Here is a 12,355-nt window from a genome sequence, read left to right as displayed (position 1 = left end):
GACTTGCCCCAGGGTGTGTTTAACAATCCCTCTGCTATGGTCTCGCTCTCTCTCTGGAGGGTCTGATCTCTTAACCCCTCCTGCCCATGACTAAAGGCGCCCGCATGTTTCCCATCCGAAACAGTTCGTTCATACACTATATACACAAAGTATGTGGACACCCCTTCAAAATTTGTGGATTCTGCTATATCAGCCAACCCGTTGCTGACGGTGTATAAAATCGTGCACAGCCATGCAATCTCCATAGACAAACATTGGCAGTAGAATGGCCTCACTGAAGAGCTCAGTGCCTTTCAACGTGGCACCGTTATAGGATGCCAGCTTTTAAACAAGTCAGTTGGTTAAATTTCTGCCCTGCTAGATCTGCCCCGGTAAACTGTAAGTGCTGTTATTGTGAAGTGGAAACGTCTAGGAGCAGGAATGGCTCAGCCACGAAGTGGTAGGCCACACAAGCTCACAGAATGGGACCGCTGAAGCGCGTAGCGTCTGTCCTCGGTTGCCACACTCACGACCGAGTTACAAACTGCTTCTGGAAGCAACGTCAGCACAATAACTATTCGTCGGGAGCTTCATGAAATTGGTTTCCATGGCCGAGCAGCTGCACACAAGCCTAAGATCATTATGTGCAATACCAAGCGTCAGTTGGAGTGGTGTAAAGCCATTGGACTCTGGATCAGTGGAAACGCGTTCTCTGGAATGATGAATCATGCTTCACCATCTGGCAGTCTGACGGACAAGTCTGGGTTTGGCGGATGCCAGGAGAACGCTACCCGCATAGTGCCAACTGTAAARTTTGGTGGAGGAGGAATAATGGTCTTGGGTTTTTCTTTCRTGGTTCGGGCTAAACCCCTTAGTTCCAGTGAAGGGAAATCTTAAATGCAACAGCATACAATTACTTTCTAGACAATTCTGTGCTTCCAACTTTGTAGCAACAGTTTGGGGAAGGCCCTTTCCTGTTTCAGCATGATAATGCCCTCTTGCACAAAGAGAGGTCCATACAGAAATTATTAGTCGAGATCGGTGTGGAAGAACTTGATTGGCCTGCACAGAGCCCTGATCTCAACCCCATCAAACACCTTTAGGATGAAATGGAATGCCGACAACGAGCCAGGCCTCATCGCCCAACATCAGTGCCCGACCTCACTAATGCTTTTGTGGCTCAATGAAAGTAAGTCCACGCAGCAATGTTCCAACATATAGTAGAAAGCCTTCCCAGAAGAGTGGAGCAAAACGGGAAAACAACAATGCCCATGATTTTAGAATGAGATGTTCGACAAGCAGGTGTCCGCTTACTTTAGGTCTTGTAGTGTATATTATGACTCCATTTTGTGAGGTTTTTGGCCTCACAGCTGTTTGAGCGCACAAAAAAAAATTGAGGCAAGCCCAAGGCTACACCCCTTTACAGTATTGTTTTTATTGTCATTCAATGATAGATCAAATCAAATTGTATTAGTCACATGCGCCGAATGGTCACATTTGCGACCAAGCTTTAACTTCCTGACTGATGTCTTGAGATGTTGCTTCAGTATATCCACATAATTTCCCTCCATGATGCCATCTATTTTGTGAAGTGCACCAGTCCCTCCTGCAGCAAAGCACCCCCACAACATGATGCTGCCACCCCCGTGCTTCACGTTTGGGATGGTGTTCTTCGGGTTGCAAGCCTCCCCCTTTTTCCTCCAAACATAAAGATGGTCATTATGGCCAAACAGTTCTATTTTTGTTTCATCAGACCAGAGGACATTTCTCCAAAAAGTACGATCTTTGTCCCCATGTGCAGTTGCAAACCRTAGTCTGGCTTTTTAATGGCGTTTTTGAAGCAGTGGCTTCTTCCTTGCTGAGCGGCCTTTCAGGTTATATCGATATAGGACTCGTTTTACTGTGGATATCGATACTTTTGTACCTGTTTCCTCCAGCATCTTCACAAGGTCCTTTGCTYTTTGCTGTTGTTCTGGGATTGATTTGCATTTTTTGCACCAAAGTACGTTCATCTCTAGGAGACAGAACRCGTCTTCTTCCTGACCGGTATGACAGCTGCGTGGTCCCATGGTGTTTATACTTGCGTACTATTGTATGTACAGATGAATGTGGTACCTTCAGGCGTTTAGAAATGGCTCCCAAGGATGAACCAGACTTGTGGAGGTTTACAATTTTTTTCGGAGGTCTTGGCTGATTTATTTAGATTTTCCATGATGTCAAGCAAAGAGGCACTGAGTTTGAAGGGTAGGCCTTGAAATACATCCACAGGTACACCTCCAATTGACTCAAATKATGTCAATTAGCCTATCAGAAGCTTCTAAAGCCATGACGTAATTTTCTGGAATTTTCCAAGCTGTTTAAAGGCACAGTAAACTTAGTGTATGTAAACTTCTAACCCACTGGAATTGTGATACAGTGAATTATAAGTGAAATAATCTGTCTGTAAACAATTGTTGGAAAAATTACTTGTGTCAAGCACAAAGTAGATGTCCTAACTGACTTGCCAAAACTATAGTTTGTTAACAAGAAATTTGTGGAGTGGTTGATAAACGAGTTTTAATGACTCCAACCTAAGTTTATGTAAACTTCCGACTTCAACTGTACGTACCGTCACTGTGGGGACAACTTCATCGATGCACTTATTGATGAAGCCAATGACTGATGTGGTGTACTCCTCAATGCCATCGGAGGAATCCCGGAACATATTCCAGTCTGTGCTAGCAAAACAGTCCTGTAGCTTAGCATCTGCTTCAGCAGACCACTTTTTTATTGATCTAGTCACTGGTGCTTCCTGCTTAATTTATTTTCTTGTCAGCAGGAATCAGGAAGATAGAATTATGGTCAGATTTGCCAAATGGGAGGGAGAGCTTTGTGTGTGGCGTAAAGGTGGTCCGGAGTTTTCTTCCCCTCTGGTTGCACATTTAACATGCTGATAGAAATTTGGTAAAATGGATTTAAGTTTCCCTGCATTAAAGTCCCCGGCTACTAGGATTGCCGCCTCTGGGTGGGCATTTTCTTGTTTGCTTATGGTGAAATACAGCTCATTCAATGCTGTCTTAGTGCCAGCCTCAGTCTGTGGTCGTGAGATCTTGTTTTAATGTACATTTTTCACTTGAGAAATACTGTACCGAACATCTTAGTTAGATGTAAAATTGCACGACTAAGATGTCCTCGGCAAAAGAGATTAGTTCTGACAATTTTGAAGAAGTGTATACTGGCTACGACATCTCAAGATGGACAAACACTACTTTTCCCGCTTATTTCTCGTTTTTCAAGCAATGGGTGTATGCGAGCACACTAGTTCGAATCGAACCGAACCAACTAAACCGAAGCATGCAGATGCCTTAAGGAGATACCCAAAGGGAAAAAAACTGAGTTGTTGCGGATTTCTTGGTCAACCCTTGTTTATGGAGTAACAGCACTGATTGGAGGCTGTTTTACCTGGGATACTTGTCAGGTATGCGTAAGTGGCTGCAAGGAAGTCAGGCGCAGGAGAGCAGGTATTTGGTAGCACACGGAGGAGCCTTTTATTCAGGTGAACCAAAAGCACACGGCACAATGAACACAAAATACAAAACGGGTATACATAACCCAGCGCAACCAGACTAATGTGCGCATACATCAAAACAGAATAAACAATACCACACAAAGACATGGGGGAAACAGAGGGTTAAATACACAACACATAATGAGGGACAATGAGAACCAGGTGTGTGGAAAAACGAGACAAACAAATGGAAAATGAAAAATGGATCGGCGATGGCTAGAAGGCCGGTGACGTCAACCGCCCGAACAAGGAGAGGCATCGACTTCAGCCGAAGTCGTGACAATACTGCCCTGTTTTTTTCCCCCGCTTATCTTTAACTCTGCATTTTTTTTAAGGACCCGGAAGTAAGCATTTCACTGTTTGTCTACACTTGTTGTTTACAGCGCATGTGACCAAATAAAATTTTATTTTATTTGTTGGGACGAACCAGTTAAACGTCAAGCCAAGGTAGTCCTAATTCTGAAACCCAGGTTCAGGCCATCATAGTCCTGGTTCCCATCCCTCTCTACAGGGGACAGAAAACACTATTGTCTATGTGCACCAGTCCTGTTAACGACAGCCCATTCATTACCCCAAAAGGACTCTCCTCTCCCAGACCAGGGATGCAGCGGAGCCTCTCTATTTGAATTTATAACTCTTCCAAATTGAGGCGGTGTATTCCCAGGCCAGGAAACAATGAGTCTTATTCTTCTAGCCTTCATTCCAGAGGCGCAAGTAAAACATAGAGAGGGCCTGTGTGTGTGTGTKAGGGTAGCAGAGGGTTAGTTATCCCGGTCTGATAGAACATATATATATTCAGTGACTACAGGATTAAACAGACCTCCAGCAGTGTTGACAGCTAAACAGAATGTAAGACAATACCACATTGTATCAGCTCTGATTAGGAGGAAAGCAGTGGGATTGTGTGTGTGGGGCTGTGTAAAGTTTAAAAAGAGCAAGCATACATGCTCCTCATTTGTTTAACTTGGGTGACTAAATGGAGGGCATTTGTTGTGGATTTAGGGGAAGTCTTGTCACTTTGTCAAATGTGAAGCAGACCGGGGAGCGAATTTAAATCAAAGACGTGGCGTTGTTCTCTTCTTGGTGGAAAACGAAGGGCTGTTTTTTCACTCTCATTACTGATTTGTGTCACCCCTGATGGATGACCCTTCGATTGGGTGTCAGTAGTCTGCAGCTGGTTTTAAGGGTACTGGAGCGTAAATGGCTAAAACAGGAGATTAGGCAAGGAGAAGTTGGACCTAATTGCCTCTGCAGAGTGTGGCCCCAGTGACCAAATGCAGCTGCTATTTCAGCTATTCTACGATTCCCCTCAGGAAAACATCTTTATACGCTTTTAGATAAAGGCTAAACTTAAAGACATTTGAAATGGATATTTAGATCTGGTCTTTTGTCTTTGTTTCAAAATCTTGTCTAAAGCCTCTTCTCTTTTTTTTTAATGAAAAAGTGCTAACATTTCTCATTTTCATAAGCTAAACAAATAAAATCAAGATTTTAAAGTTACACTATAAATCGCCCTCTGAAATGTTATCTTTACTAAAACATATTAATTTATGCTTGTCAGGTATGGCTATGTAGGACCTCAGATAAATCCCCAATAAGCTGTTATTTCACGTGCCAGTTGAATGTCATGCTCTCTCCCCACTCATTCCCAATTATGTCCACTTCTCTACCCTAGGTGCGGAGCAGGTTCTACTGCTGGCCAGGCGGACTGACCTGAGGAGGATTTCTCTGGACCTCCCAGATTTCACCGACATCGTTCTGCAGGTGGACGACATCCGCCATGCCATCGCCATCGACTATGACCCTGTGGATGGATATGTGTACTGGACAGACGACGAGGTTAAAGCCATCCGCCGCTCCCGCATTGACGGCACMGAGGCCCAGACCCTGGTCACCACGGAGATCAACCACCCAGATGGCATTGCGGTGGATTGGGTGGCCCGGAACCTTTACTGGACGGATACGGGTACTGACCGTATTGAGGTTACAAGGCTGAACGGAACCTCGCGCCGCATTCTGATCTCAGAGAACCTGGATGAACCAAGGGCCATTGTGCTGGACCCTGTCAATGGGTACGTGTGTCCATTTTAGATTTGTGGCTTTTTTCTTACTTCATCACAGTAATCAATTTAACTAATTTCAGCAAAMCATTTGAATTAATGTATTTGAATTCACTAACTTTTTTACAGCATTCCTTTTGATTTCAACAAAACCTTCCATACATCTTTGCCCATTGAAGAAGTGATCAGAAAAGTGACTTTGGACCTGAATGCCAAAACATTCAGGAGAGTAAGGTGCTCAAAGTTGACCCACCATACCATGAGACAACCATGTCTGCTTTACTGGAAAAGTTTAACGGTTGAGTTTGATATCATTTAAAAGCTTACAAACGGTGTCAAACTAATTCATTATTTATTGAAAAAAGTTTTCAATAAAAATTTAATTAAGTATTCAGACCCTTTACACCGTACTTTGTTGAAGCACCTATTTGGGGAGTTTCTCCCATTCTTCTCTGCAGATCCTGGATGGGGAGTGTCGCTGCAGAAGTCTCCAGAGATRTTCGGTTGGGTTCAAGTCCGGACTCTGGCTGTCCCATTCAAGGACATTCAATGTCTTGTCCCAAAGCCACTCCTGTGGTGTCTTGGCTGTGTGCTTAGGGTCGTTTTCCTGTTGGAAGGTGAACCTTCGCCCCAGTCAGGTCCWGAGTGCTCTGGAGCAGATTTTTATCAATGATCTCTCTGTACTTTGCTCTGTTCATCTTTGCCTCGATCCTGACTAGTCTTTCATTCCCTGCTGCTGAAAAACATCCCCACAGCTTGATGCCCCACAGCTTGATGCATGCTTCAACTTAGGGATGGTGCCAGGTTTCATCCAGGCTTGACGCTTGGCATTCAGACCAAAGAGTTCAATATTGGTTTGATCAGACCAGAGAATCTAATTTCTCATGGTCTAAGATTATTTTTGGCAAACTCCAAGCGGGGGTGTCGTGCCTTTTACTGAGGAATGGCTTCTGTCTGGCCACTCTACCATAAAGGCCTGATTTGGTGGAGTGCTGCAAGGTTCTCCCATCTCCACAGAGGAACTCTGGAGCTCTGTTTGAGTGACCACTGGGTTCTTGGTTACCTCCCTGACCAAGGACCTTCTCCCCAGACTGCTCAGTTTGGATGGGCGGCCAGCTCTAGGAAGAGTCTTGATGGTTCCAAACTTCTTACATTTAAGAATGATGCAGGCCACTGTGTTCTTGGGGACCTTCAATGCTGCAGAATGTTTTTGGTACCCTTCCCCAGATCTGTGCCTTGACACAATCCTGTCTCGGAGCTCTACGGACAATTCCTTCGACCTCATGGCTTGCTTTTTGCTCTGATATGCACTGTCAACTGTGGAACCTTATATAGACAGGTGTGTGCCTGTCCAAATCATGTCCAATCAAATGAATTTACCACGGGTGGACTCCAATCAAGTTGTAGAAACATCTCAAGGATGATCAATGGAAACCGGATGCACCTGATCTCAATTTCGAGTTTCATATCAAAGGGTCTGAAAACTTATGTAAATATGGTATTTCTGTTTTTTCAAAAGTTTCTAAAAACCTTTCTTCACTTTGTTATTATGGGGTATTGTGTGTAGGTTGCTGAGAAGAAAAAACATATTTAATCCATTTTAGATCCATTTACATTCAAATGGATTTTCCGTATGTACTAACCCAAACCTGTTGAATAATTTGAGTTCCATTCTCACTTAAAGCAATTTTGTTTTCGGTTTTAATTCTGTGCTGGCCTCTCTCCACAGTTACATGTACTGGACAGACTGGGGGGAGAAGCCTAAGATAGAGCGTGCTAACCTGGATGGAATGGAACGTCTCGTGCTGCTCAATACCTCGCTGGGTTGGCCCAACGGTTTAGCCATCGACTATGAAGCAGGAAAACTGTACTGGGGYGATGCCAAGACGGACAAAATTGAAGTAAGTAAAAAAATACAAAAAAAGTGTTTCTTATGCATCAAATAGTTGTGTATGGTGCAACTATACTATTACCATCATGGTTTGATGCTGTTTTCTCTCATTCATTCTCCTCATTTGAGGTTGTCTGGTGTGTTTGTGTTGCCTGTGGAGGTTGAGAAGTGCTTCAGGAGCACATTCTTAGATTAGGTGAGGCAGCCGTGGCCTGATATTTATCTGACCATTGATCCCATGTGAGCGACAGAGGAATGTCAGAGAGAGAGCTCTTATGTAATACCGGGAGAGGCAACACTAGATTTCCTGTCAGACATGCACTGCCATTTTATCGTTGTTTGTATTCTTACGGCTAGGACTTTATACTGTACATCTTTCCTGACTGCCTCTGTTTAAAGCCTACTTTTTAAAAACACTGATATTGCCCAATATTGTTGTTTTTGGGGGGCCATGTGATGGACTGAATTATTTGAAGAGGATAGAAACAGTTCTAGGCCCCTCCTATGTGAGAGCGCGGTGGGTGATCATGTCTTTAGAGGAATAGCTGTGTGTGTCTTCAAGGTTTCTGACTGTATTGTATGATTTATCGTCTACCTGCATGTACAGGTCCCTGGGTGTTGAATACCATGGTGGCCATTTTTTTCTCCAGTCACACGCTCCATATAATATGTAAATACAGGAAGAGCCGGAACCTCCTCCCAGATGAGGTTTAACACAGGGCTTGATGGAAATAAGTTTGTTTTCCTTTTCCTTCTCGTGTGTGTGTGTGTGTGTGTCTCCTGTTGGTTGAATATTCCCCTCATCATAACTATGCTTTTACCAGTGACTAGTGAACTCCCTTTAGTTTCTGCTTGTTTAGGAGCAGTATGTCTGGCTGACCCCATCAGTCTTTGGAAGTTAACCCAGGGAATAGTTTTCCTAGCTCGCCTCAGTCGCCTTGCACCCTGCAGGGGCATTGTTCACAGTATCTGAAAGCATGAACTGCCCCTAGTTCCAGAGTTGGAAGGGCAGCAGGGGAAAGGGGTGGCTAGGGTGAAGACATTCCATTTACAGATTCACTCAAACTCTTGGTTGAACTGTACATCATTTTGACCTGCCTAGCTAGAATGCTCTGAAGCTGTTGGTTTTCATTAAGGGGGTCAGACGTGCAGGCTGAGATGAATGAGCAGGGATTAGGGAGCTCCCGCTGAGATATTGAGCTCACTGAGAGGCCATAGACTTGTCCACATGTCACGATACCAGAATTTTGACATCGGTACCAGGTTTAGTATAATGATAATCGATACTCGATCAGTTTATAATAGCAATCAGGCACCTCAGGGGTTTGTGGTATATGGCCTATATACCACAGCTAAGGGCTGTATCCAGGCACTCATATAAAAAATATAATTTCTGGATTACATGTATTGTTTTTTAAAAGTATTATTGCAAGGTATTACTGCACGGTTGCAGCTACAAACACAAGCATTTCGCTGCACCTGTGATAACATCTGCAAATCTGTTTTCGCGACCAATAAACTAGGACTTGATTTATGATGGTAAAATGCATCCCACCAATGCACGATAGAAAAAAATTGAAAAAAACGTTGTGCCGGTATTGGGTCACATCTTTTGAATGGTATTGGCTAGAATCAAGCAGTTTTTTCTGGGGAAACGAGGGCATCTTGGCTACGGAACATGGCTATGAAATGCAGTGGGGAAAGTGGGAGGGTACAAATTCAAGTACAGACTACTTTTCTATACTCAAGGGGGGAGAAAAACATAGCTGAACTGTTTTACTATTTAACTCAGTGCTCTATTGTTTTTAATTTCGTAAAGCAGCTTGTTTTTCTTAACCAGGCAAGGGTAGCAAACTATAAGGCTGGTGGTGACTGGTTAGCTATGGGGAAGCAAGAGTCGCCTGCTCGATTTGTATAATCTATGCTGCGCGTCTGTGCTGTTAATATCAATTGAAGTTATCGCTGAAAAGTTCTTAATCTCTCCAAAAAGTATTGTTCAGTCCATTTAGTAGTCAGATTTTAGTCACATGGATAATTTAGTCTTGTTTTAGTCAACTAAATTAAAAATACAATTTGTTTAGTTATAGTTTTTTTCTGGGTCAGTTATAGTGTCGTCAATTGAAACTCAAAAATAGGTATTTGACAAATATTTTAGGGTGTTTTCACACTTTGTCCCTTCCAGACAATTTTCGTGAACTCAGTGCGGTTTACTAAATTTTGCTGAATTCAAGAGTCCCCCGAAGCGAACCAAACTGAGACCATCTTTTTTAGGGCAATGTGAACACAAAGCTCCCCAGGTTTGCTTGTCATTATTCCCGCACCACACACTAGACTAATGCAACACCGTTTCCCCTGCCATAAACCTCCTCCCATTGGAAAAAATGTGTGTTGTTTCTGGATAGGCCTATTGATTAGCGATTGTCAAGGATGCACAGAAATTCCAAAATACAGTTGAAGTCGGAAGTTTACATACACCTTAGCCAAATACATTTAAACTCAGTTTTTCACAATTCCTGACATTTAATCCTAGTAAAAATTCCCTGTTTTAGGTCAGTTAGGATCACCACTTAATTTTAAGAATGTGAAATGTCAGAATAATAGTAGAGTGATTAATTTCAGCTTTTATTTCTTTCATCACATTCCCAGTGGATCAGAAGTTTACATACACTCAATTAGTATTTGGTAGCATTGCCTTTAAAATGTTCAACTCGGGTCAAATGTTTCGGGTAGCCTTCCACAAGCTTCCCACAATAAGTTGGGTGAATTTTGGCCCATTCCTCCTGACAGAGCTGGTGTAACTGAGTCAGGTTTTTAGGCCTCCTTGCTCGCACCTGCTTTTTCAGTTCTGCCCACAAATTTTCTATGGGATTGAGGTCAGGGCTTTGTGATGTCCACTAAGCCATTTTGCCACAACTTTGGAAGTATGCTTGGGATCATTGTCCATTTGGAAGACCCATTTGCGACCAAGCTTTAACTTCTGACTGATGTCTTGAGATGTTGCTTCAATATATCCACATAATTTTCCTACCTCATGCCATCTATTTTGTGACGTGCACCAGTCCCTCCTGCAGCAAAGAACCCCGACAACCTGATTGCTGCCACCCCCGTGCTTCACGGTTGGGATGGTGTTCTTCGACTTGCAAGCCTCCCCCTTTTTCCTCCAAACATACCGATGATCATTATGGCCAAACAGTTCTATTTTTGTTTCATCAGACCAGAGGACATTTCTCCAAAAAGTACAATCTTTGTCCCCATGTGCAGTTGCAAACCATAGTCTGGCTTTTTTATGGCGGTTTTGGAGCAGTTGCTTCCTTGCTGAGCAGCCTTTCAGGCTATGTCGATATAGGACTCGTTTTACTGTGGCTACAGATACCTTTTGTACCAATTTCCTCCAGCATCTTCACAAGGTCCTTTGCTGCTGTTCTGGGATTGATTTGCACTTTTCGCACCAAAGTACGTTCATCTCTAGGAGACAGAATGCGTCTCCTTCCTGAGCGGTATGACGGGTGTGTGGTCCCATGGTGTTTAAACTTGCGTACTATTGTTTGTACAGATGCACGTGGTACCTTCAGGCATTTGGAAATTGCTCCCAAGTATGAACAAGACTTATGGAGGTCTACAATTTTTTTTCTGAGGTTTTGGCTGATTTTCTTTTGATTTTTCTCATGATGTCAAGCAAAGAGGCACTGAGTTTGAAGGTAGGCCTTGAAATACATCCACAGGTACACCTCCAATTGACTCAAATTATGTCAATTAGCCTATCAGAAGCTTCTAAAGCCATGACATAATTTTCTGGAATTTTCCTAGCTGTTTAAAGGCACAGGCAACTTGGTGTATGTAAACTTCTGACCCACTGGAATTGTGATACAGTGAATTATAAGTGAAATAATCTGTCTGTAAACAATTGTTGGAAAAATTACTTGTCATGCACAAAGTAGATGTCCTAACTGACTTGCCAAAACTATAGTTTGTTAATAAGAAATGTGTGGAGTGGTTGAAAAACAAGTTGTAATGACTCCAACCTAAGTTTATGTAAACTTGACTTCAACAGTATGTGTGGTGTTTTTGAGTTCAGATTATTTGTTTGCAATATGTGATCTATAGGCTAAGAGAGCTTCATAAACTGTTTAGTCGATTGTGGGGTTTGAATAGTGTGAAAACACCAACATACAGTATTTGGTGAGATCCCAACACAGGGTAGAAAATCTATTCTAGCTCTTAAAGGGGCAGTAGACTACATTGGATGTACAATTTTCAATTACAGCATTAATTAATCTGCAGTTATTCTTCTGATACTATTAACATGTAAATATTAGAATAATAATATCATCTGGTTACAATTGTATTTTTTTTTTTACTAAATGCAATCTATTAGCTTCCAAAATGTAAATAGGTATATCTARCTGTCAGATAACACATTCTGATGTAATTGCTTGTCCTGCACTTTGTGAAAACCCAGAGTGCATTGAGTGAATGTTGGAAAAAGATCCTGGTTCCTTTCTAGCAATGTGAATGCAAAGAGGATTCGGACCACAAAATACAGTGGGGAGAACAAGTATTTGATACACTGCTGATTTTGCAGGTTTTCCTACTTACAAAGCATGTAGAGGTCTGTAATTTTTATCATAGGTACACTTCCAGAAAATCATATTATGATTTTTAAGTAATTAATTTGCATTTTATTGCATGACATAAGTATTTGATACATCAGAAAAGCAGAACTTAATATTTGGTACAGAAACCTTTGTTTGCAATTTACAGAGATCATACGTTTCCTGTAGTTCTTGACCAGGTTTGCACACACTGCAGCAGGGATTTTGGCCCACTCCTCCATACAGACCTTCTCCAGATCCTTCAGGTTTCGGGCTGTCGCTGGCA

The 12,355-nt window shown here is 42.5% G+C and overlaps 1 protein-coding gene across 4 annotated transcripts in view; it reads left to right on the top strand.

Annotated features, from left to right (window-relative positions):
• Positions 1–12,355, top strand: part of LOC111952930 (low-density lipoprotein receptor-related protein 5) — an 84,160-nt gene that overhangs the window by 23,931 nt on the left and 47,874 nt on the right. For all 4 annotated transcript variants that reach the window (XM_023971953.2, XM_023971956.1, XM_023971955.1 and 1 more), the window contains 2 exons: positions 5,202–5,598; positions 7,316–7,487. In XM_023971953.2, coding sequence (XP_023827721.1) covers positions 5,202–5,598; positions 7,316–7,487 — 569 coding nt within the window. The remainder of the gene's footprint in view (positions 1–5,201; positions 5,599–7,315; positions 7,488–12,355) is intronic.

This window comes from Salvelinus sp. IW2-2015, linkage group LG26 (assembly GCF_002910315.2).
Source record: "Salvelinus sp. IW2-2015 linkage group LG26, ASM291031v2, whole genome shotgun sequence".
NCBI lineage: Eukaryota > Metazoa > Chordata > Actinopteri > Salmoniformes > Salmonidae > Salvelinus > Salvelinus sp. IW2-2015.
The sequence above is the reverse complement of the archived record's forward strand: the minus strand, read 5'-3'. Positions and strand labels throughout refer to the sequence as shown.